The sequence below is a fragment of the Eubalaena glacialis genome, chromosome 8, assembly GCF_028564815.1.
Source record: "Eubalaena glacialis isolate mEubGla1 chromosome 8, mEubGla1.1.hap2.+ XY, whole genome shotgun sequence".
Taxonomy (NCBI): Eukaryota; Metazoa; Chordata; class Mammalia; order Artiodactyla; family Balaenidae; genus Eubalaena; species Eubalaena glacialis.
In genome coordinates this window covers 99,059,276-99,081,989 of record NC_083723.1, presented here as the reverse complement: position 1 = coordinate 99,081,989, position 22,714 = coordinate 99,059,276, and the positions used below count along the sequence as shown (strand labels likewise).

Sequence of the window (22,714 nt, the reverse complement as noted above, 5' to 3'; positions counted from 1 at the left end):
AAATTCATTGGGTTTGCAAGCTTCTTTTATAAAATGCAAATACATCTAAGAGGCTTATGACTGGGGTGAGGGTGTAATTTAGTCTGAATTAGTTCCATCAGCTTACTTTCTGCTATTACCTAGCCGAAGTAGTCATACTAAAAAGATGAGAGTTTTACTTGGGGAAAGACTGTTTTGCACAAAGGATATAATCATGTGTGGGACAGAGGTGGAAGACTTTGGAAAGATATAAGCATGAAGGAGCATTCAGAGGACACACAGAGGGGGTGTCAGCATTTGAGAGCACAGAGAATAAGCAAACTCTGGTCTTCTGTGAAAGTTTGCCTGATTGCCTCGTAGAGGTAAGTCTCCAATTTCCTTTAACACTGGGAATCTCATTTCTCACATTCTTGTTTGAAGGAGTACATTCCTTACAGCAGAGGAGAGGAAAAAATGAAATCAATAAAAATCCTCAAATGGTATTAAGCATTGACAATTTCCATGTTGCTTTGTTTAAATTCAAGCTAGGCTATTTGATTCCCTGACAATACTTCACTGATATCATATGATAAACAGAAATTTTTAGACCTAGAATTTAAAAAACAATCAGCAGTTCCATGTGAGATAAAAGCTATTATTGGTCAATATTTAAAAATAAGTTCAATTATGTTATTTAAAGATATATTTTATATTTGGTAGTAAATATCTACAATTTTTTTAAGTCTACACTTGTTTTGATACAACAGAATGTGTAAATTCTATTTATCATTTTCCTTTTCTTTTTTTATGTACTCATGTTACTAAAAAGATGAGGCCAGAGATCCTAAAATGTTCAAAATGCTATCTTTGAGTACGAGTCTGGGTACATTTCAAATTTCACGTAAAAGCCTGCGCTCAGAACTAAGATAAAACTACTGGAAAGAATGAGTAATAGCCAAAACTTTGGCACACTCCTAACCAGGGCTTCTTGGATATCATAAAGGAGAACAAAAACAACAACCCAAGTAAAACAGGTTCTGTGATGTTTTGTTTTGTACTTATATTTCAAATATAGGGGAAAAAAACTTTTTATCAAAAAAAAAACCAAACAATAAAAAGCAACAAAAACCATTAGCAAAAAGTTTGGGCCAATGAAAACATTTGATTTCAAACACCAAAGCATTAAATGGCAAGATAAAAATAAACCTTTGTGCTAGCCAGTAAAAATTCCATGGATTTGTGCCTTTCAATGTGAGTCACAAGTCTAATGGCAGATACACTCTGTGTGGTTGGGGAATGGAACAGACTGTCTTAGTCTTACACTCTGTCTTCAAACGCTCCCATATATCTGGCCCAAACTCTGCTTGTCCTGCCACACACTTGCAAGGTCCCACTCAGATTTATTAGGATGATCATCCCTCCTTTCATAGCATCCTTGTCTCTACCTACTGCTCAAGATAAAGCCTGGGAGAGCGTGTCTGTATGGGAAAAAGGCACGGTGGAATCATGAAATCTCACCATTATTGATCATTGCCAAATGTCTTATTTTTACAGATAAAAAAACTGAAGCACAACCAGGCTTTAAATCTTGCTCTGAATTATATATTGTTTAAGCTTCAGAGCTAAAACCTGTCAGGTATTCTTCTCTGAAATGGTTAGGAGATACGTCTCCATGCATCTTTCACATTTTTGCATCATTTGCAAACAGAGGCACTGACAGTCTATTCTGAACTATCTTTTCAAAGATATTTATGCAGCAGATAGCCTTGAAAGATAGAGATGGTGTCTCACTCCAGAGCAAAGAGAAGTTTTTGTCCAGTATAACAAAAATAATGTCTCTCTCTGAGGCAAAGGGCAGGCATACTCACTGACCATTAGGAACATTCAAACTACCTAAGGTCAGAGCTCTGCTCTTGAAATGCAAACCACTTAGTATACAAGTGTCACCTCCTAGCCCTCTTCACTTGCCCTGGGGGAGCTGCGATTCAGTGAACCAGTGTAAATGCTGATAATCTGTCTGCTGCTATTGCTATAAACAATAAAGTCATTTGTCTCTGACCCAGGCGTCTCCTGTCTTCTGCCAGCTCCCATGAAACTGTGGCAGGCAGATTTGTGAGCTTGGAAGTAGGTGAAATCTCAGACTCTTCACAGTTTTTGACAGAAACATAAAACTGTAGTGATAATCAGTCATATGAAGAGAGAAAATATTGAAAGGCCCGTTGCTGAACTTTTCAAATCTAGGATCATCCAGTTACCATTCTGGAGGTACATAATACGCATATATTGTAATATGCTTCATTCTTCAAATAAAATTATACACACACATAGACATACCTGTAGCTACACTTTATTTTTTAAATTAAATCTGTGAAATGGGTCTCACTCTACTCACTATATAGATTAAAAAACAAAAACAAAAACCAACAAACCCCAAATTTAACTCACACAGCTAACAGGCGGTGGAGCTAAAATCTCTGGTTTCAAAATTTGTGTTTTGCCTGTCTCTAAATGAAACACAGCTCAAAAGAGCATGGGCCACTTTGGCTTTAAATAAAATGGCTAAAGTATATAGTATTATGTTTAGTTTTACTATCTTTTTAATAATACCTTACTTTTTAAAATAACTTTAGGTACCAGCATGATGCTACCTAATCTGTATTCAATATTAAATATTCAGCATTCACAATAACGTGTTTTTTAATCTTGTGAATACTGATTTTATAGTGTATACTGTATATTCATAGCCAGAGTCTCCAACATAAGCTATTGTTTATAAAGCTTATATCAGAAAACAATGTTTGTAGACATATTGCTTTAAAGCTACACATCTAAGAAAATTATCTTCAGCTACAGAAAGATAACATTACAGGAGAAATAATTCCATTAAAAAGGCTGTATATTCCATGAAATTACCTTGTTAGTCACAGAGATAAATAGAAAATTACAAACTAGACAGAGTGGGGAAAGGTGTCTGGAACTTACAGATGTTCTTGAGAAAAAAAAATGTTTAAAGCAAAAAAGACAGAAAAAAAAGTTTTAATTTTATGGAAGCAAAATATAAACTTAGGTAAGAGTTATTTGGGGAATTTTTTAAAACTGGTAATCCATTTCTGGCTACAAACAGGTTTTCATTATTATGATTCTATTCTGCTAACTCCAGTGCTAATCAATCATTTTGAAATGTAAACAGCAACAAAGAAAAACATACTTTAAAAGTATGTAAGTTCTGGTCAAAACATAAACAAATGTTTTTCAAATTGCCTTAATTAAAGGATTTCTAGATACTTATTAATAATGCATTAATGGGAATAATTATTTTACTTGCTTCTCACAAAAACATTACTTTTCTTTTTTTTATAAAATAAAAAACTATCCAGCTAAAGTTTACAAAAACAAAACAAAGAGATTAGGGAGTCAGTTACAACTGTCATATAAAATGGTAACTGCAGAACCAGGTTTATACAGCTATTATTTATTTTAAACAAGTATCTTAAATTGAAAGATTAATTGCTGATTTATATTTATTTTATTTTAATCCTTGGTAAATGACAATAGACGACTGTAGTCTTTATAATGGGACATGCCAATGTGGTTAATGTTTGATGTAGAAGCAGAAACCCCATGGAAAAGCTGATGGGTTAAGATACCAGTTTTCTGATTCAACTCAGACACAAATTAATTTTTAAAAACAGAATTAAAATTATGTGGATTTAAATTTTAATTATATAGTGCAATATTTTCTAGGGGCATAGCTATTAAACATTAAGTGGGTTTTAAACTAGAAATGTGAGGAACTCTTTCACTGATGGGTTTTCAAGTAGGCTATAATTTCATCTATGAAGACTCATATGCCATCTGATGTGTTCTTTCCACTCTGGGATTCTATGAAGAAGTGAGATGGTAATTTTTGTCCCAAATTTCTAAAGTTGTCAAGACAAATTGAGAGAACTTCAGAAAGAAGAAACGAAATTGTTAAGATCAGAATCACTTGATCATAAAGAAATACATTTTTAAAAAACCTCAAGTTTTATATAATTAAGAAGTACTATAATAATTGCTTTACATACGAAGCAGCAATTATTTTGAAGACAAATACATAGGAAGAAAAGGAATATTCATCTAGAAAGTTAGAAGGCAAATCTAAAAGAAAGAATATCAATGTTTTGTGTTATTCCTTATGATCAAGGTCCTCCCATTGGCAGAACCTTGTGGATTCTGGCAGATTTGTGATAGTGGAATTGATAAACAAAGGAGCTTAGTACGCTGATCTGAGGGCTCCTTAGGGTGTCTGCTGAGGAAGCCTATATATCTCACAGGTTTATGCATAAGGAAGCAAATGAAAGATTACCTGGAAATCTTCTAATTAGTTGACATAATCCTTCCTTTCTGCAAAGCTGGTGTTGTATTTCTGGTAATATGTTTACCTGAAAGGAATAAAAAAGATTCTAGTGAGTTAAGCATTCTCTGCTAAAGCAAAGAAAATACAAACAGCCTACAGGGTACAGATGTGAAGCATTGTCTACACCAACCACCTCCTACTTTCAAATCTCTGTAAGTCAACATTAAAATCCAAAATAATAGAGTGGTTTATTTGATAACATAAAATAAAAACGTGCCCTTAGAAATCTTCAAAATATTTGGGAATACTTGTTAAAACCTTGATATATTTCAAAGCCATGATATTTGCTAGAAAAAATAAGAAAATAATTTATGTCATTATGGCAAATAGAGTAACACTACTAACTTGATAGTTGCACATTTTGCTTTGGCCAAAAATAGTACTAAACATTCCTCAAAGTCAGCTACACTCCCAAGTTCCAAAGGCCCTCGATGATTTGAATCACGGACATCTAGTGGTAATTCAATGCTAAACCTGTCAGCATTTATAGTTTTCACTTCATACTGAAGGGTATTTATTGCTTTTGAGTATAAAACCCAGTCACCACAAAACTATATTTTAACAAAAATTTGTTCTTAGAAAGCTTCATAAATGTTGTCATAAATTCAAACATATCTTTTAATTTTTAAAGAAAAGATACAAGCAAGCTTAATTCCCTCCTCTTCTGAATTTTCAGATTAGCTATTCTCAGCTAAATCCCCCAAATAATGCCAAACATGGTAACGCCTCCTTAAAACCAACAGAAAGAGTCAGTGTAAATCAGCTTGAAAATCAGATTCATTTTTGAGCAATTATTGATTACTTTCAAATTAATTCACTCTACCCTAAAAACGTATTAGAGTTTCTTTGCTGTGGCCGGCTGGCCTGACTGGATAAAAAGAACTCAGCTGCAGCTGGAGAAAAGAGAGGGAACCAGAGACATGGGCTGTAGTCCCACTTCTGGCCTGTAACAAAATCAGAACCTTGAGCCCGTCACTTTACTTCTTTTCAATTTCTCCGTTTGTGAAATAGAGCCTTGGGTCTCTAAATACCACTTCCGCTCTAAGCTTTGATCAATTCAGTAATTCAGTCATAAGCTGTAGTTTTTAAAAAAGGATTCATTTAAAGTGCTTTGAAACAGTTCATCGTTTAAAAGTTCTCTAACCCTTGCAATCTTGTTAACTCTATCCGTTTATTCAGCAAACTGTAAACTTCAGCCCTGGTCATGCATAAATAAAGCCCAGGCTTCAGCAGAATCCACTCTTGTGAATATGATAATTGAGAAAAGTGTATAGTACACTTTAGATTTTAGGGATGTCTACATTTCTCAAATTCAAAAGTGATCAGCTTTAGAGTCTAAATGTAGGAAAAGAAGAAGGTCTTTCATAAAGTCCTGAAGTTTTCAGTTCAGCCTAAGACAGGCTAGAGGGAGGGACAGAGCATGATTGCAAAGGTCTGGGGAACCCATCCTAGAGGCTTGGGGGTTTTGCTGTTATTGTTAACACACAAAGAACCTTTCTAAATTAGATTGTGAAAAGGTTTAAAAGTCAATAAACTTGAACCATTTTCCTCCACTTAAGGAAAAAAATCACTCAGTTGCTATTGATTAAATAGAATCTTTAACGATAGAAGGGCCAAGAAAAAGAAGCAGCATTAGGTAAGTAGTAGTGAAGGCTGTGTATGGACACAGGTCCTATTGAAAACCTTCTCCCACTTCTTGAAGGGCTCAGAGTAAATGTGCCGGCCTTGCAGACGTTTAGAGCATCCCTGGTATGCCCTCCTGACCTCTACAAACTGAAAGGACTAGCAGAGCCCTGGTTAAATGGATCACAGTAACTGAACTAACGGGCCAGAAGAATGTGTGTAAATGCTGCAAAGACAGAGTACAGCTTGCACAGATTTCAGATACAAGGGTAGTTGTTGTGTCATATCAGAGAGAAGACTTTTCACACGAGACCTTGGGTCACAACGATGAACTGACTCAGGGTCAACAAAGCATTTGCTTCAAAAAACCAGAGCCAAGCCAAAGGAAGCAACTGCTCTCACTTTCCCATCCCCTACCCAATGACCTCTTCCACTGCTCTTTCCTCCAAAGCACATCTTTGGAATTCACAGAGTAGAAGAAGATGACATGACCATGGTGACACGTGACACTAGAAATATCATCTCCGTTCTACTCTGGAACTGAGCACCAAGCTAAGCAGTTAAACTAAATAACTTGGCACAAAAAAATAAACACATACAAGGCTATGGGTCCTACAGCTGTGCTAAATCAACTTTATTACACATATTAACTTTCTTAATTAACTTTTTAATTGTTAAACCTAATAATGTTCTTCGGTATCCTAGTGCTTTTTATTCTTATTTTTATGTACATCATAAAATATATAAGATTTGCATCATTATCAAGTGGAACATAAAGAAGTTTTCACTGGGATTAGCTGACTTTTATACGATGAGCTTCTCCAGCTTAATACTGCAATAATTATTTTTAATAGAATTTAAGTTCACAGCAAAATTGAACAGAAGGTACAGAGATTTCCCATATACCCACTCCCCCGACCCACACACAGCCTCCCCCATTACCAACATCTCCCCCAGAGTGGTACATCTGTTACAACTGATGAAGCTACACTGACACATCATTACCACCCAAACAGTCATTTTTAATATATACCGATTTTGTACTGGGTTTGAATGCTTTATATGTGTGTGTGTGTGTGTGTGCGCGTGTGCAAGTGCACGCATGTATATTTTATATAGACAGCTGTTTTTCTTGGCACAGAAGTTTCTGTATCTTTGAAAGGATTAGAATGCATATAAAAAAATGATAATGACATTTGGGCCCTAGAATATTTCTGAGATCAAACTGGGAGAAAGGAAATGTGCATTTAAAAATATTTCAATCCTACTCTGTGGTAATCTAAATTGTTTTCATTACATACCGTCAGAAGCAAAAGTAAAAAAAAAAAATCATTCTTATTTTGAGACATATTTCATTAATAAGAGCAACAGTATGATGTTAATTATAAACATTCAGAAAGTGTTTATAATTCAAAAAAACTAAAACTACAGTAATACCATTAACTCATTAAGGAAAGTAGACATTTGACATGAGCTATTTATATAAAGTGTAAGAAAGCACCCAGGGAAAAAAATTTTTTTTGGTCACTCATGAACATTGAGAGTGACACACATGTCACATTGTATCTTAGGGAACTGTCCTTTTTCTTCATTAGATCTGTACAGATGCTCACATCTTTTATCAAAAATCAGACCTTCTCCCTGAAAGCTGTTCAGTATCATCCATAAGGAAGAGAATTAATGGCAAGAAGGGAACCAGCTAATCAAAGAAAATACAGTCTTATTATCATCCATGTCTCTCCCAGGTAATTATCACTCCATCACGGTCACCTGAAAATGTCCTAGCAAGCTGTAAAATAAGAGCCATTTCAGTAGTTCTCAGTGCTCCAAGTACTAAAAACAGCATCCCAGATTCAGGGACTGCTAATCCTACAAACATTCAGAACTAGAAACGAATTTCTCTGCTCTTGAAATACCAGGACCTGTTAGAGGTGAGATAGAGCCCCACTTACTAAACTTAGTGTCACCCCAAATAGTGGACCTTGCTTCACTTTCAGCATCACACAGACCAATACAGTCTTAAATTCCTGTTACTTTTCTCCTGGCTAGAGAGACTCCTGGTCATTCATGATCTATAACAGACCTTAAGATCATTTTCATTAAGCACTTAAATTCCAAAGCTCTGAAGTGGTGAGTAATCCTCATTTGAGCAGGTGCCCTTTCTTTGTTCATTCTAAGGTCATTAACAATCCTAACACATACCCAACAAATCTGAAGCAACTTCTGTTTTGAATATTTATGTTTACATAAATAAGTCATGGTTCACAAAACTTCAAATTATTCATGCTCCAAAGTGACAGTTATCTAAATGTATCATTTAGAATTTGTGTATTCTTTAAGAATATTCATTAGAATAGGCTTTAAGTGCAGCAGCTAAATATTTATTTAGAAAGGTTCTATAGTGATATGGTTAAGAACACAGAATTTAAAGTCAGACTTCCAGAGTTTGAATCCTAGATGCTTCATTTATTAGCTAGGACGACTTAAGTAATTTTCTTAATCTCTCTGTGCTTCAGTCTTTTCATATGTAAAGAATGTATATAAACAAATATGTAAGCACTTAGAATCGTTCTCAGGAGAAGGCCTTGGCAAGAGATTGGAAGGTGGGAGTAGAGAGAGGCTGAATACTTATCTTCCTGGCTTCCTCTCTGCAGGGCTATAATTTGGTAATGGCTACATTCCCCTATGTTTATAGCTCCTTTCCACGGATCCCTCTTTCTTGGCTCCGGCTCTTATCTGGTTTTGCTATACAATTCCTTCTATTGTACACACCCTTCTTCAGACCAAGGGTGGTAAAACCTTATGATGTTGTTGGTCCCTGGGTGCCTCTAATCTTTTTTGTTTCTCTTATCCTGCCAAAAACTCTGTAAATAGCTCTTTCATTAGTTTCTCTTCAGTTAAATCCTTTGGAGTATGGCATTTGTTTCCTGCTGGGAGGTTGACTGATACACACAGCAAATATTGTCAACTTTATCCTGTAGCTGATGGGAAGCCATGCAAGATTTTAAGCACAGGAGTAACCAGGTTAATTCAGCATTTTCTATTTTTCACTCTGATAACTGAGAACCCAATGGATTTCAGGGGCAAAACACTTGCTTCAGAAAAATCAGTGAGGAGGATTCAGCAATTGTCCTGGTTATACATGGTGACTGTCTGACCAGAATAAAGGCAGTAAGTATGGAGAGTAGGTAAGATATTTGAGAACTATTTAGAAGTTAAATTCCTTAGTATTCATGATTGATAGAATGCAGATGACAAGAGAGAGGAAGGGCTCAAAGGTGAAGGCCAGATTTCTATCTTAGGAAGTGACAAGAGTGGTTAATCACGCTCATGACCAGCAGAGCAGTTCTGCAGAGCTTCTAAATGCAAGCGCAGAAGTGAGTTTACCAGGGAAAATAATGAATTCATTTTCTCTACGTTGAGTCTGAGGTCCTATGTGACATCTAAGTAGAGATGTTCAGTGGGTAGTTACACACACAAGCCTGAAGCATGGGAAACTGCTTTGAACTTTAGATGTAGATTTGGGAGTCATCAACTACAAATGGTAGGTGAAACGTTAGGGGTGGTGCTGGGGAACAGAGGCATTTAAAGAACGGACAGAGAAAAGGTGGCTCTGAAGGACACAGAAAGGATGGCCAAAGATGTACGAGAAGAAGCGAAAGAATGTGCTCAGTCTAAAGGTCAAGGAAGGAAAGAGTTAGAAGGAAGAAGGAGTGATCACAACTGTCAATTGCAGAAATATCAAATGATCACGGTAGCTACTATAGTACTCTTTTACTACTGAAAAATAGCTATTGGCTTTGACACTTTTCTCACAGATTTGTTAAAGTTACCAAAAATAGAGCATATGCAAATTTTCCAGCTCAGTGACTAGCACATTGTAGGCATCTGATAATTTTTAGTTAATTTTTCTAGAAGCATTTATAAAAGTTTACACACGATAGTAGATATAGGATGTCAATTTTAAAAGTTAATAAAAAAACTATATAAATTTGTTATAATTCAGGATATCAATTTAAGTTTGAAAAGTCAAAACAGGGATCTAGTAAATAAAATTTTTACTACTTTGGATGGACAGGTGGCCAGGGTAAGCAACACTCCATAGGCTATGTAGTTCAAGGTCAAGTTTTGGGTCCCACTAGGTAAAACTGGATCCTTATTGGTAGCAGCTGAAGTTGAAGGGGGTCTTATCAAACCCAAATGGTGAAATTTTATGGTAAAGTGTATAAGGCATGGCCACTGAAACTTTCTCCAAAGATGCAACGGTTCCAGTTTTTCAAGACTTTTTTTTTTTTTCAACATTATGGACCAGGAAGTACTGGTGTTAATATTCATAGGTCTGATAAAATCTGTGCACATTTTGAAAAAGAATGTTTACCTTTTGATGTAAACCTAACTGGCACATGTCTTCCTTGGATATGCAAGGTTTTCCACCAGCTTTCCTAGAAGACAGGCAAACGAGCAGATCCCAAGAGCCCAAATCACCTAATAGCAAAAGAGTATGGAAAAACAAACAATTTCTTATCAGATTTTTAAAGGCACCATTTACTTCTTCAGATTAAAGAATGTAATTATTTAAATCCTAAAACACAAGTAACAATGATTCTGAATATACTTAAAAGTATATATTCAAAGTAACTAAAATTCACCTTTTCTAATTAAGCAGAAGTAACACTTTAATATTGCATCCTAGGGAAAATCCAATTATCTTAAGTTATATCATAAAATTCCTTTAAAAGCCTAAAATTAGAATGTTTCAAATCACTAATTTTATAAATTTATAAAATCTTAATCGGAGATTGGGAGGAAAGAAAATTATAAAGTCTTTTAAGAGATGAGAGAGTTATAACGATATGAAGTCAAAACATCGAACATTTTGCTCTGGGCCTCCGTATTACCCTTACTTTTCATAGATCTTGAAAATCAGAAATGCTCTTAAGGGCTTCCCTGGTGGTGCAGTGGTTAAGAATCCGCCTGCCAATACAGGGTACACGGGTGCGAGCCCTGGTCTGGGAAAATCCCACATGCCGCGGAGCAACTAAGCCCGTGCGCCACAGCTACTGAGCCTGCGCTCTAGAGCCCGCAAGCCACAGCTGCTGAGCCTGCGCTCTAGAGCCCGCAAGCCACAACTACTGAAGCCCGCGTGCCTAGAGCCCGAGCTCCGCAACAAGAGAAGCCACCGCAATAAGAAGCCTGCGCACCGCAATAAGAAGCCTGCGCACCGCAACGAAGACCCAACGCAGCCAAAAATAAATAATTTAAATAAATAAATTTTTAAAAAATGCTCTTATAAGTTTTCTTACAAAGAAAAAGTTGTGTTAGGTAGAAAATAAAATTTAATGAAAAATTTAACATAGGTTTAGTCTAAAAGGAATTTGTGTTCTAGTTATAGACAGAGTTGACTCTAAAATACAGAGTATAACACAGACTAAAGAGATGATATTTCACCAAGAACAAAGTTCTTTGCCAATAAATCATAGTTATTACTTGCCAAAATAATCTCAGCAGAGTACATTCTTGCATAAGTAATTGAACACTTAAAAATTAACATTTATGTGGCTATATATGGGTTTATTTTCCCTTATTCTTTTTGATCTATTTACATAAATTTGTATCAGTTTACCTTGCATATAATTGCTGCTTTAGAAATATTTGTTAAATGCATGAATGAATAACTAGCTAATGATAGGGTAGTAAACACATTACTTCAGAAACAATATAGAAATATCTATCTCAAAAAAAAAAAAAAAAAAACAGAAAAAGAACACTAAGTAATATATAAAAGAATTGGTACTACCTGGGAAACTTTCTCCATTTTGGATGGAAATCCGGTTTAGAAAATGAAGCAATTGCTATACACATGGCATCTTTTGTTGATCAATACTAAGATAAATGTTCCTTCAAGTAACTATTTATGCCAGACCTCACAAGTCAGTTCCTGCGTTATTAGTGGCTTCAAAAAGCTAGAAAATATCCAATGCCTCCAAATTCTATCTTTTAAAAATTTCCTAGAATTTCTCACTTGAGAGCATAATGCTTTCAAAGAAGAATTATACAGGAAAAAAAAAGTTGATGAGGAAGAATATCTATGACAATTAGGAATGAAATTTCACTGTCCACTAACCAAGTCCTTTTCCATTTGACAAGTCCTGTGCTGTCTGAGCTATTGGTCCCTCTATAGTTGTCCTGTTGCTGGAAGGGAAACCTCTCTGCCAAACAAAAGGATCCAGACAACTGAACTCAAGTTAACTGAGCTCTTGTCCTAGAGCTTCTCCGTTTGCTTGATGTATCTCAAGATGCTGGAAGATAGCACAATAGTTCAAGAGAACAAGGAGAAATGATGCTGGTGATTGGGAGTTGGGAGAGATCTCATCCAGGTAATAGCCATCAGGCCTTAGGTGTCAAGGGTCTACCTTGTCCCATGCACTCTCACTTTGAAGGAAACTACAAGCAGATTCCAATGGCCAAAACCTAATACTCTATGATGATTCCAATACTTTATTTTAAATGTGCACCTGGCATTTTCAGCCAAAACCTTTTGATATGGATTCAAAAGGGAAAACACAGAGACTATTTTCATTCGATATTACTTCTAGCCCAGGAAACACTAAAACCCTAGAGGAAACTTCCTGTTATAATATACACAACTAAATATTTTAAGAAGATAAGAATAGGCAGAGAGAGAGGAATTTCATATTATGGACTGCATTGTTTGGGTGTTAAAAAACAGAGTATGTTTTATATTCCTCTAAGTCTGAAGCATGCCCCCCTTCACTACCCAAGGCATACACACAATTTCTAGAATTAATAGAAAGAAATATGTATTTAAACCATAAATGTTTGAAACTGGAGACACATTTAAATAATTCAAAGTATTCAGTTTATTAAGAACCTCCTCTGAGCTGAACACGGTACTAGAAATATGAAAGTAAATAGCAAAACAAAAGGGCAGACAGTCACTGCCCTTAGCAGCAATAAGGGATCTAAACATCAAAAAGAATTTAGGCTAACTTATAAAGCATCACACAATTTCTTGACATTCATAAGGTTACCCCTCATCTCTCAAAAATATTTAATTAATATTTTAAGTTAAAAGTTAATATTTCAAAAATACCGTATAGCACATCAATTTCCTCTTAAAATGAAGTAAAGTATAACCAAAAATTTTCAGCGATCTCTTCATGTCCTTCTGCCTAATTCTTGCTACCATGGTCTGAAAAAAATGCTGATTGTTTCCACTCAAAATTCCTATTGTTACCCTTGCTGAATTCTACATCAAACTTCCAAATCTCTATTTCCTAGTTAAATTTTCTAGTTAAAGTAGACCTTTTCAATTTCTCTTCATTTCTGTCTAGAAATCTACTCCCTTGCCTGATTCCCACAGCCCTTTTTTAAAGAAAAAAGCTTTATTTGTTTTATGAGTGGTGCTATGAATTCAAGCTTGGTTTAAAAAACTCCCAAAACCATACTGAAATCTAGAAACTGGGCAGAGAGCAAAGCATACTCACTAGTGAAGTAAATAACATTCAGAAGTCAACCTTGGAGCATCTGGGATACAAATTTGTTCCTCAACAAGATTACAAATTACTATATACTGTGAAGCTTTGGGTCACGCTCAACAACCTAGAAGCATGAGTGTTTAGTGGACAACGTGTACAGCAGAGACTGCAGACTGCAGGCACACAGGGGAAGTAATGCCCGCATTTAGGGTGCATTTGGTCTGCACAGTGTTTGTTTTGTTTTTAATTTTAAGCGTTTGTCAAAATGCAAATGTCAGCACAATTCACATAAAAATCCAGATTTCAGCTTTCATTTGAAAACTTAGAAGTTTTGGGTTCATATCCTACAAGGCAGCCACTGACAGCTGAGGCCAGCTTCCCACATTTTCTGTAGTTTACCTTAGTGGCCCGACCTGGCCCAAACTCTGCCTGGGCTCTGCCTTTAGTAGCAGCAAACAGTCCTTAGAACTGGTATAAAACACTGGTTTGTCAGTTTTCCATGAATTGTTCATTCAGCTAGTTGATGTTCCATGTTCTAGCTCTCAATGAATTAGGCTTGTTCGTTAGGTAAATTGGTTTTGTTGAGATGACTATAGGCAGTTGATATTTGCTCAGTTGGTCTTTAAAGGATGTCTGAACATACCCTTTGATTTCCATCTTTGGCCATGCTCTTTCGCAAGGTTGAATAAGGTCACTTCAACTCCAAAGACATTTGGTTGGCCATGTTAAAGTTGGCAAGGACTGAAGTGTGGTCTCTTAGAGTCGTTCTTTCTCTAACAAGCCTGGAAAAAAATGATTGGCCTGTAGCCATCTTTTTCCCTTATGTCTTTTTGGTTGGATTGCTAAAGTGGACCAGGTCCCACTCTTAGGTGGACCTGCCTTCATTTCTTTCTTGTTCACACTCTCTCTTTGGACTCTTTCCACATTCAGTCTGTCTCAGGGCTGTTGCCACAGTTATACGTGGCCCAGGACAGGCTCTTTCTAGGCACTGAGGCAAACATTTTTGGTGTTGGTCTTACTTGATGTGTTTCTTCTGTCCCCTGAAGGTCGACATTAGTGTAAGAGCTGAGAAGTCAGATTTGGATTGAAACTAACACAACATTGTAAAGCAACTATACTCCAATAAAAAGTAACTTAAAAAAAAAAAAAGATTTGGATTGGGGGAAAAAACAGGCAAAGCAGATCCTGGCCAATTTGGATGATGGCTTCTTAGGTTTTCCTGGCATAAGGAAAGGAGACCTTTATGTGACTCAGCCTAACTCTTTAGAATACTGCATTAGGATTTGGGCGCCAAGGCCATACTAATAAATAAGGAATAGTAGCAGTAGTAGTGGTAATAAATCAACAGCAATTAGTTCTTGAGTACTTAGAGTATGCCAGGTACTGTTCCAAGTATTTGCATTAATTAATTTATTTTATACAATACCCTGCTAGATATACTTTTTCTTTTTTTTTTGAAGTGCAGAAAGGTTAAATAAGTTGCCCAAGGTCAGCCATCTAGTTCGTGATGGGAAGAGAATTTGAATACAGGAAGTCTAGCTCCAGAAGCCATGTTTGTGATCATTACATCATTATTGCTTCAAAAAACAGGGAGGCAACAGAGACACTTAGCTTTTGATGCCTTGTATGTATTAACTTATGCAGAACTTCCAACAACACTGTGGAGTAGAAACTATTACTACACATACTTTACAGAAGAAGAAACTGAGACAAAGAGGAACTATCTAGCTTTGGTATTTTCTCAACTACTGTCCAGTGTCTATTTTCCTTTGGGACCTTGGAGGAAAAAGACTATAACAGGTATAACTCAGGTATTCCTAGACCCTCACCCAGCAATAGCACCCTAAAACATTATTAGTGATACCACTGGTAATTGAAGTAAGAGAGATATTCATGTGTAAAAGGAGATAGCTCTCAACTGCACATGTACTCAGGAACTATAAATATTAACTGGGTTTCCACCTACTTTTGAAAAGAAACCTCTAAAAGTTTCTCAGATTTTTTTTGATGGTTAAAATGATTTCTTTCCTTATCACAAAGAAACCAGAGCAGGACAAGCTCCCAGATCAGGCTAGCCACGCCCTTAAATAGAGAGGTCACAGGACATAGTTCTAAGAAAACAGGATGTGGATGTTCCATTCTCCATCTCAACATGAAAAATCTATAGGATTCTCCCCATAAACTGAAGAACATTATTGCTCATTATCATGCCTCCATAGGGTTGGGTCTGGAAGCAATGAAAACTCCACAGACAATTTTAGAAGGAGATGTCAGGGTCCAGCTTTATTAATTCAGACATAATATGGCACTGACTATAGTTTTTATCCTTCTCTAAGCATTCTCAGGAACCACCTAACATCCCAGTGTTAAAAGTAAGAGCCATTTTTAAAGGTTTTTGTTCTTATTTTTGTTTTAATCAAGCATCTGCCCTAAGGAGTGAGGCTACCTTTAGAATATTTCCAGTCTCTCAGAGTCAGGCTGCCATGTAAAGCTAACAATCGTTCCTGGCTCTCAGATGACCTCCTCATTGATAAAGTCTACTGGATCAGTAATTCAACCCAGAGAACAACGGAGAGCTCTGAGATAGCATCATTCTTATAAATGCTGTTTATTCTCAAGGAATGACAAGTCTATTCCTGCTTTATTTTTCTCCATAGCATCTATCATCATCTGACACATTATGTATTTCTTATCTATTTGTTTATTGTCTGTCTCTCCCCATTTGAATGTGAGCTTCACGAGGGCAGAACAGGGCCTATTTTAATCACTGCTGTATTCTCAGTATCTACAACAGTGGCTGGAATTTAACAAGCATTTGCTACCTATTTGCTAAATGCATAAACGAATGAATAACTGAATGTGAGCAGTAGACCAATAACTAAGACTCAATAAAACGCTAGGATACTGAAATATTTTTGTAAAAATTAAAAATGGATGAATAATAAGAAAAAATATTAGAGTAGTTTTTTTAAAAAAGGACACAAAGATACATTTTGGTTCTTAGTAAGAATGAAGGAGAGAAGTACATAAGAAAAACAAAGGTAACCAGTCATTGCATTTAAAGAATTGTAATATTAATTATGAAAACTAATAGCAGATTCCAAGTGCTTTACTTATTAGAAACTTTTCTGTGAACACATACATTTGATTGCAGCAGAAAAGATTTATAAAGTATGACTTGGAAAAGAAACTTGTCCAGGAACTTTTAAGATACATAGCTACTAAAGCCAAGTCTCATTTACTTACTCATAGTATTATACTATTATATTCCTTAAGGATACAGTAGTGTGATTTCCTAAAATTTGTTTTATTTCAGTGTGAAATACTGAAAATGTTTAATTTTTAAATAATATATAATATTCCTTTATAATATAACAATTATTAAATAATACATAATATTCCTTTATAACATGAGGGTATTTCACATGTTCACTGTTCCCTTTGTACGCCCTTTTCTTCACAACTATAAGATTCTTATCACATAACAAAGTCTTCCTTTCTCTGTATCCTTCTTTTACCAGACTTAGTAGATAGTTTACATTATTGAATACATTATTAACTTATTAATAATAAATTGGGTTCTATGCTTGATTCTACCACAAGATTGTTTGAATATAAATTAGCCATTCCTGAACCAAGCTGCATTAACCTGTTCCCTTAACTGTATTCTTAATATGATGGATCTACCCATACTTAATTAATTTTATTCATGGCTTTTCTTTAAGGACAACAAACATTCAAGTTCTTGTATATAACACTGATTATAGTAGACACTTAGTAGATGTTTATTGGATTATATATTTCAATTTTCAGAATTCATTTTAAAAGAAATCATATATATTGAAACTTGAGATTTTCAATGCATTATGTAACATGGTCACAAAATCTGATTAAATCTGGTTTCTTGCCCCAAGACTCTGGTCATGGATTTTTGCTTGTTATGCCTCTGGCTCCTTAACCTCTAAGAGCTGATGATGAAAACTTTGTGTTTCACCGCAGAGAAATTCTAAACCAGCTTTCTGCCCTAAGAGAGGTTTGGAGATTGTTTCTGTGAAGAGTTTTGAACTCCTGAAATTTTTCTAACCTACTCACAAGCTCAAGAAAGCAACATTATGCTCAAACTTTTGCAAAAGTTAAAAGACTCCTGCTCTAAAGAAACTTTTCATGAAAAGCATGAAAAGAAATAGATCAGTGTATTTCTATGAAATAAACTCAAGAAATGTTTACTTTAGAAGGCTTGCTAAAGTTTCCTTCCATAGGTTTTTTTGTTTGTTTTCTGTTTTTTTTTAAATATTTATTTATTTATTTGGCTGTACATGGTCTTAGTTGCAGCATGCGTGCTCTTAATTGCGGCATGCAGGATCTTTAGTTGCAGCACGCAGGATCTAGTTCCCTGACCAAGGATTGAACCCAGGCCCCCTGCTTTGGGAGCTCAGAGACTTAACCACTGGACAATCAGGGAAGTCCCATAGGTTTGTTTTTTTTTTTTAATAATTTTTATTGGAGTATAGTTGCTTTACAATGTTGTGTTCGTTTCTACTGTATGGCAAAATGAATCGGCTATATATATATATATATATATATATATATATATATCCCCTCTTTTTTGGATTTCCTTCTCATTTCGGTCACCACAGTGAATTAAGTAGAGTTCCCTGTGCTATACAGTACGTTCTCATTAGTTGACTATTTTATACATAGTATCAGTAGTGTATATGTGTCAATCCCAATCTCCCAATTCCTCTCACCCCACCCCTTTTCCCCCTTGGTATCCATACATTTGTTCTCTTTTTTTAAAGTGACTTTTTTTTAAAAAGATTTTCATGCCACTTATATAGTCTTCTATGAAGTATAACTGATTAGATGTGTGTGCATGTGTGTTTAAACTTTTACTGCTTCAAGACTATTGTTTGTCTGGGAGAAAACTCTCATTATTGCATTTTACCAAATTTCTACAAGTCTGGAATTCTCACCAGCTTAGGAGACCTTAAAAGAAATGAACTCTGCAGCAATTTAAAACTCAGACTGCACCTAACACTCAGATATTGGTTTCTAATTCCATTCTCCAATGAGGAACCAGGGGTCCTTGGAGGTATGGCTGATTCACCCCTGGAGGTATGGCTGATTCAAGGGCTGGAAAAGTAAGTGTACAAGATGAGCCTAGAGCATCACAGTGCCAGAAAATGAGGAAGAGCTCAAAACCAAACAAGCAAACGAACAAATGAACAAAAGCAGTGATGGAGGTATGTTAAAGGGGCACGGGAGCCAATGGTCAAAATTGGAAAAATTTGAGCAAAAAATAAGTAAAGTAATATTGGTATAAAATAAATATCCACTAGTGCATACTGATATAAACAAATTATTGAATAAAAAAGTAAATGGGGAGGAAGAGACAAATCTCTGGTGTGGAAAAATATCGAACAATTTTCATAGCTACTACAGACTCAAGGAGGTAGATCACAACTCCCTAGTCCTTCGGCATGAGTTGCTCACAGTGACACCCTTCCAAAGAGTCCAGTATGGAAAGGGGAAATAAAAGTATAATTTGCAGTGGAAAAACCTGACAAACATTACCTGTTAGGTGATTAAGGCTAATATCAACAGTGATAAGTCATGTGGATAGTCTATACCCTTGATATGATATGATGAGAATTTTACCTCCGTGGTCTTACTCCCCCAAACCATAACCCTACACTAATCGGAAAATACCAGGCATGACCCAATTGAGGGACATCAAAACACCTGACCAGTTCTTCTCAAAACTGCCAAGGTCATCAAAAACAAATAAAGTCTGAGAAACGGTCACAGCCAAGAGAAGCCTAAGGAAACACGACAACTAAATGTAATGTATCCTGGATGGGATCTTGGAACAGAAAAAGGACATTAGGTAAAAAGTTTAAAAATCTGAATGAAGTATGGACTTTAGTTTTTTAAAAAAAAATCAGAATAAACATATTCTCCGGAGAAAAAAAGATGATGACTGTTAAGTATATGGCTGTAACTAGACACATATTAATTACATATATCACCAAGTATTTTATACTAAGAATGTTGTATTACAAAACCAATCTGCACTACAATGCAGAAAATGAAAAATAATTACTTTCTATACAAGATGGATTCTCTGATAAAGACAATTCCGATGGTATTTAAAATACAGAAGACTGAAAAATAGATCAAGTTCAGGGTTTGAGACCCTCCTCAATACATGCAGCTTCCCAAATTTCTAGCCTTTCATTTCACTTGTTACCATTTCTCTCTAAATTCAGCTCCTTTGGTGATTTTATTTACATTCATTGCTTTAGCTATTGCTTCCCTGCCACTGACTCTCAAATTTACATTTCTTAACCTTTCTTATGTTTCAGATCTCCAGTTACATCCTAAGACAGATGCCCTGCTGAACACATATGAATCAGAACCTGTATCTCCTGCCAAAAACCTGTCCGTCCTTCCAGTTTTATTACCGTCAAAGGTGTAGTCACCTTCTCTCCCCTCAAGCTAGAAAGCATAACATCATCTTCAACTAGTACTTGTCTCTCATTCCACTTCCCGTTGATCTCCAAATCCCATCCAACCTAAATTAGAATTTCTTAAATATTTCCTGACCTTTCCAAATCCTATCACAGTCTCTAAATCTAAGATCTCACTATCTCTGCAAAGTCTCCTAATTAGTCGCCCTGCTTCTATTTCTTTTCCCTTCATTAATCCATTTTCCTCCATAAAGCCACAATTATCCTCTGAAAACACAGATCTTATCATTGCCAGCACAATACAGATCAAATTCCTTAGCAAAGCAACAGAGATCCTTCACACCTGCCCCAACCTAGTTCTCTAGCTCTTTCCCTCAAAGCAGCACTCCCCAAACCCCACTTCTTCTCAGCCACATGGACACTTGTTGGCCCCTGAGACTCCATACACTTTTATTTTTCAATTAATTTTTATTGGAGTAGAGTTGATTTACAATGTTGTGTTAGTTTCTGCTGTACAGCAAAGTGAATCAATTATACATATACATATACCCACTCTTTTTTAGATCCTATTCCTATATAGGTCATTACAGAGTACTGAGTAGAGTTCCTTGTGCTATACAGTAGGTCCTTATTATTTATCTATTTTATATATAGTAGTGTGTATATGTCAATCCCAATCTCCCAATTTATCCCTCCCACCTCCCTTTCCCCCTTGGTAACCATAAGTTTGTTTTTTACATCTGTGAGTCTATTTCTGTTTTGTAAATAGGTTCATTTGTACCATTCTTTTATATTTTTTAATTTGTCTTTCTCTGTCTGACTTACTTCACTCAGTATGACAATCTCTAGGTCCACCCGTGTCACTGGAAATGGCATTATTTTGTTCTTTTTTATGGCTGAGTAATATTTCATTGTATATATATACCACATCTTCTTTATCCATTCCTCTATCGATGGACATTTAGGTTGCTTCCATATCCTGGCTATTGTAAACAGTGCTGCAATGAACACTGGGATACACATATCTTTCTGAATTTTGGTTTTCTCCAGATATATGCCCAGGAGTGGCAAGGGATTAATCTCCAAAATACACAAACAGCTCATGCAACTCAATATCAAAAAAACAAAAACCTAATCAAAAAATGGGCAGAAGATCTAAATAGACATTTCTCCAAAAAAGACATACAGATGGCCAAGAGGCACATGAAAAGATGCTCAACATCACTAATTATCAGAGAAATGCAAATCAAAACTATAATGAGGTATCACCTCACACCAGTAAGAATGGCCTTCGTCAAAACATCTATAAACAATCAATGCTGGAGAGGGTGTGGAGGAAAGGGAACCCTCCTACACTGTTGGTGGGAATGTAAATTGGTACAGCCACTATGGAGAATAGTATGGAGGTTCCTTTAAAAAGTACTAAAAATAGAGCTACCGTATGATCCATACACTTTTAGACCTGTGTGCCCTAGCATGCAGCTCATACCGATGAATGCTCTTCCCTCTAAAATCTACTTGAGAAATCATCGTCACATATCAAGTATTCACTTGTGACACCTTCCTAGACCCCCACATTCAGAATTGGTCCCTTCCTTTTCTGTTCTTTCAGAACATTTTATTTCTGCTCTTCATACTGCTCCTATTGTATCTTATATTAAAGTTAAACATGTACATCTTTCCTACTCAAGAATTATCCTTGGATCTGTAATGTTTTCATATAGTGAAAGCTTGTTAGAAATGAAAAATTTCAGTCCCCAACTTAGGCCTCACCAAATCAGATTTGTCAGTAGCGAAATCCCCAGTATGTACATGTGAATTTGAGAAACACTGATATACACCTCTGCGCTATAGTTCCTTGAAAGGTCTCACTCATTTTTATAATGCTCTCTCTCCATCCACACCAATTTTAGTATCCTACACCTACCTCATGTTTAATAAACGTGTGTTAAATAAAACGTGTTTAGTGTCTATTATAAAATATTCTGATGCCTGGCTATAATGTCCTCGTCATAATCCTTGTTATGAGGATGATCCTTGAAAATGGGTTCTTTTATTACTTGAGTACTTGACTTGAGTTTTTGATAGACACTCCTTGTACCAAATTCCACAGAATGGTGCAGGAGGTTTTAGTGTACAATTAGTGTGGTGACACTTCATTTAACCAAATATTATTCCTTCTTCCTGATTTATTAAAAGTCATTTTGCATGACTTCTTTAAAATGCAGTGAATAAAACCTAATCATATCTGGTTTAACATTGTATAATAATGCACTGGGGACTTCAAGCAACCTGAGAGGGAGGTGGGAGTCATTGATTTAAAATTTATTCTAAGAATAATTGCACACTAATTCAGCACAGATGAGAATCAAGGCTTGAGAAAATATAGTTCACTAACATGAGAAAAAGAATCAATTCTCTCAATGGCTTATTACTTAATGCCACAAGTATTTTAGGATTACACAGCTCTTATTCATAAAGCATTATTTTCAATAATCTTTGGAGATTTGCTTAAACCAATCATAATATTTCTGTGAGATATTTATGGGACAGGTCTTATCTTCCATTTTCATACCAAGCAATAGATGATCTAATGAGCTTGTTCAAGGTCATTCCAAAAAGCAGATGTGAGGCCTAAAACTCAGATCTCCTAGTGATACTAATACCACTCTTGGGAGGATATTATGAAAATTAAATGAGTGAATATTTGTAAAGTGCTTAGGACAGTGCCTAGTACTTGATAAGCTTTACATAAGTGTTTGTTG

At 35.7% G+C, this 22,714-nt stretch overlaps 1 protein-coding gene across 2 annotated transcripts in view; it reads right to left on the bottom strand.

Moving 5' to 3' along the window:
- CPED1 (cadherin like and PC-esterase domain containing 1) overlaps nucleotides 1-22,714 on the bottom strand; it is a 295,598-nt gene that overhangs the window by 225,852 nt on the left and 47,032 nt on the right. For both annotated transcript variants that reach the window (XM_061197986.1, XM_061197987.1), the window contains exons 3-4: nucleotides 10,359-10,465; nucleotides 4,307-4,382 (exon numbers count right to left, since the gene is read on the bottom strand). In XM_061197986.1, coding sequence (XP_061053969.1) covers nucleotides 4,307-4,382; nucleotides 10,359-10,465 — 183 coding nt within the window. The remainder of the gene's footprint in view (nucleotides 1-4,306; nucleotides 4,383-10,358; nucleotides 10,466-22,714) is intronic.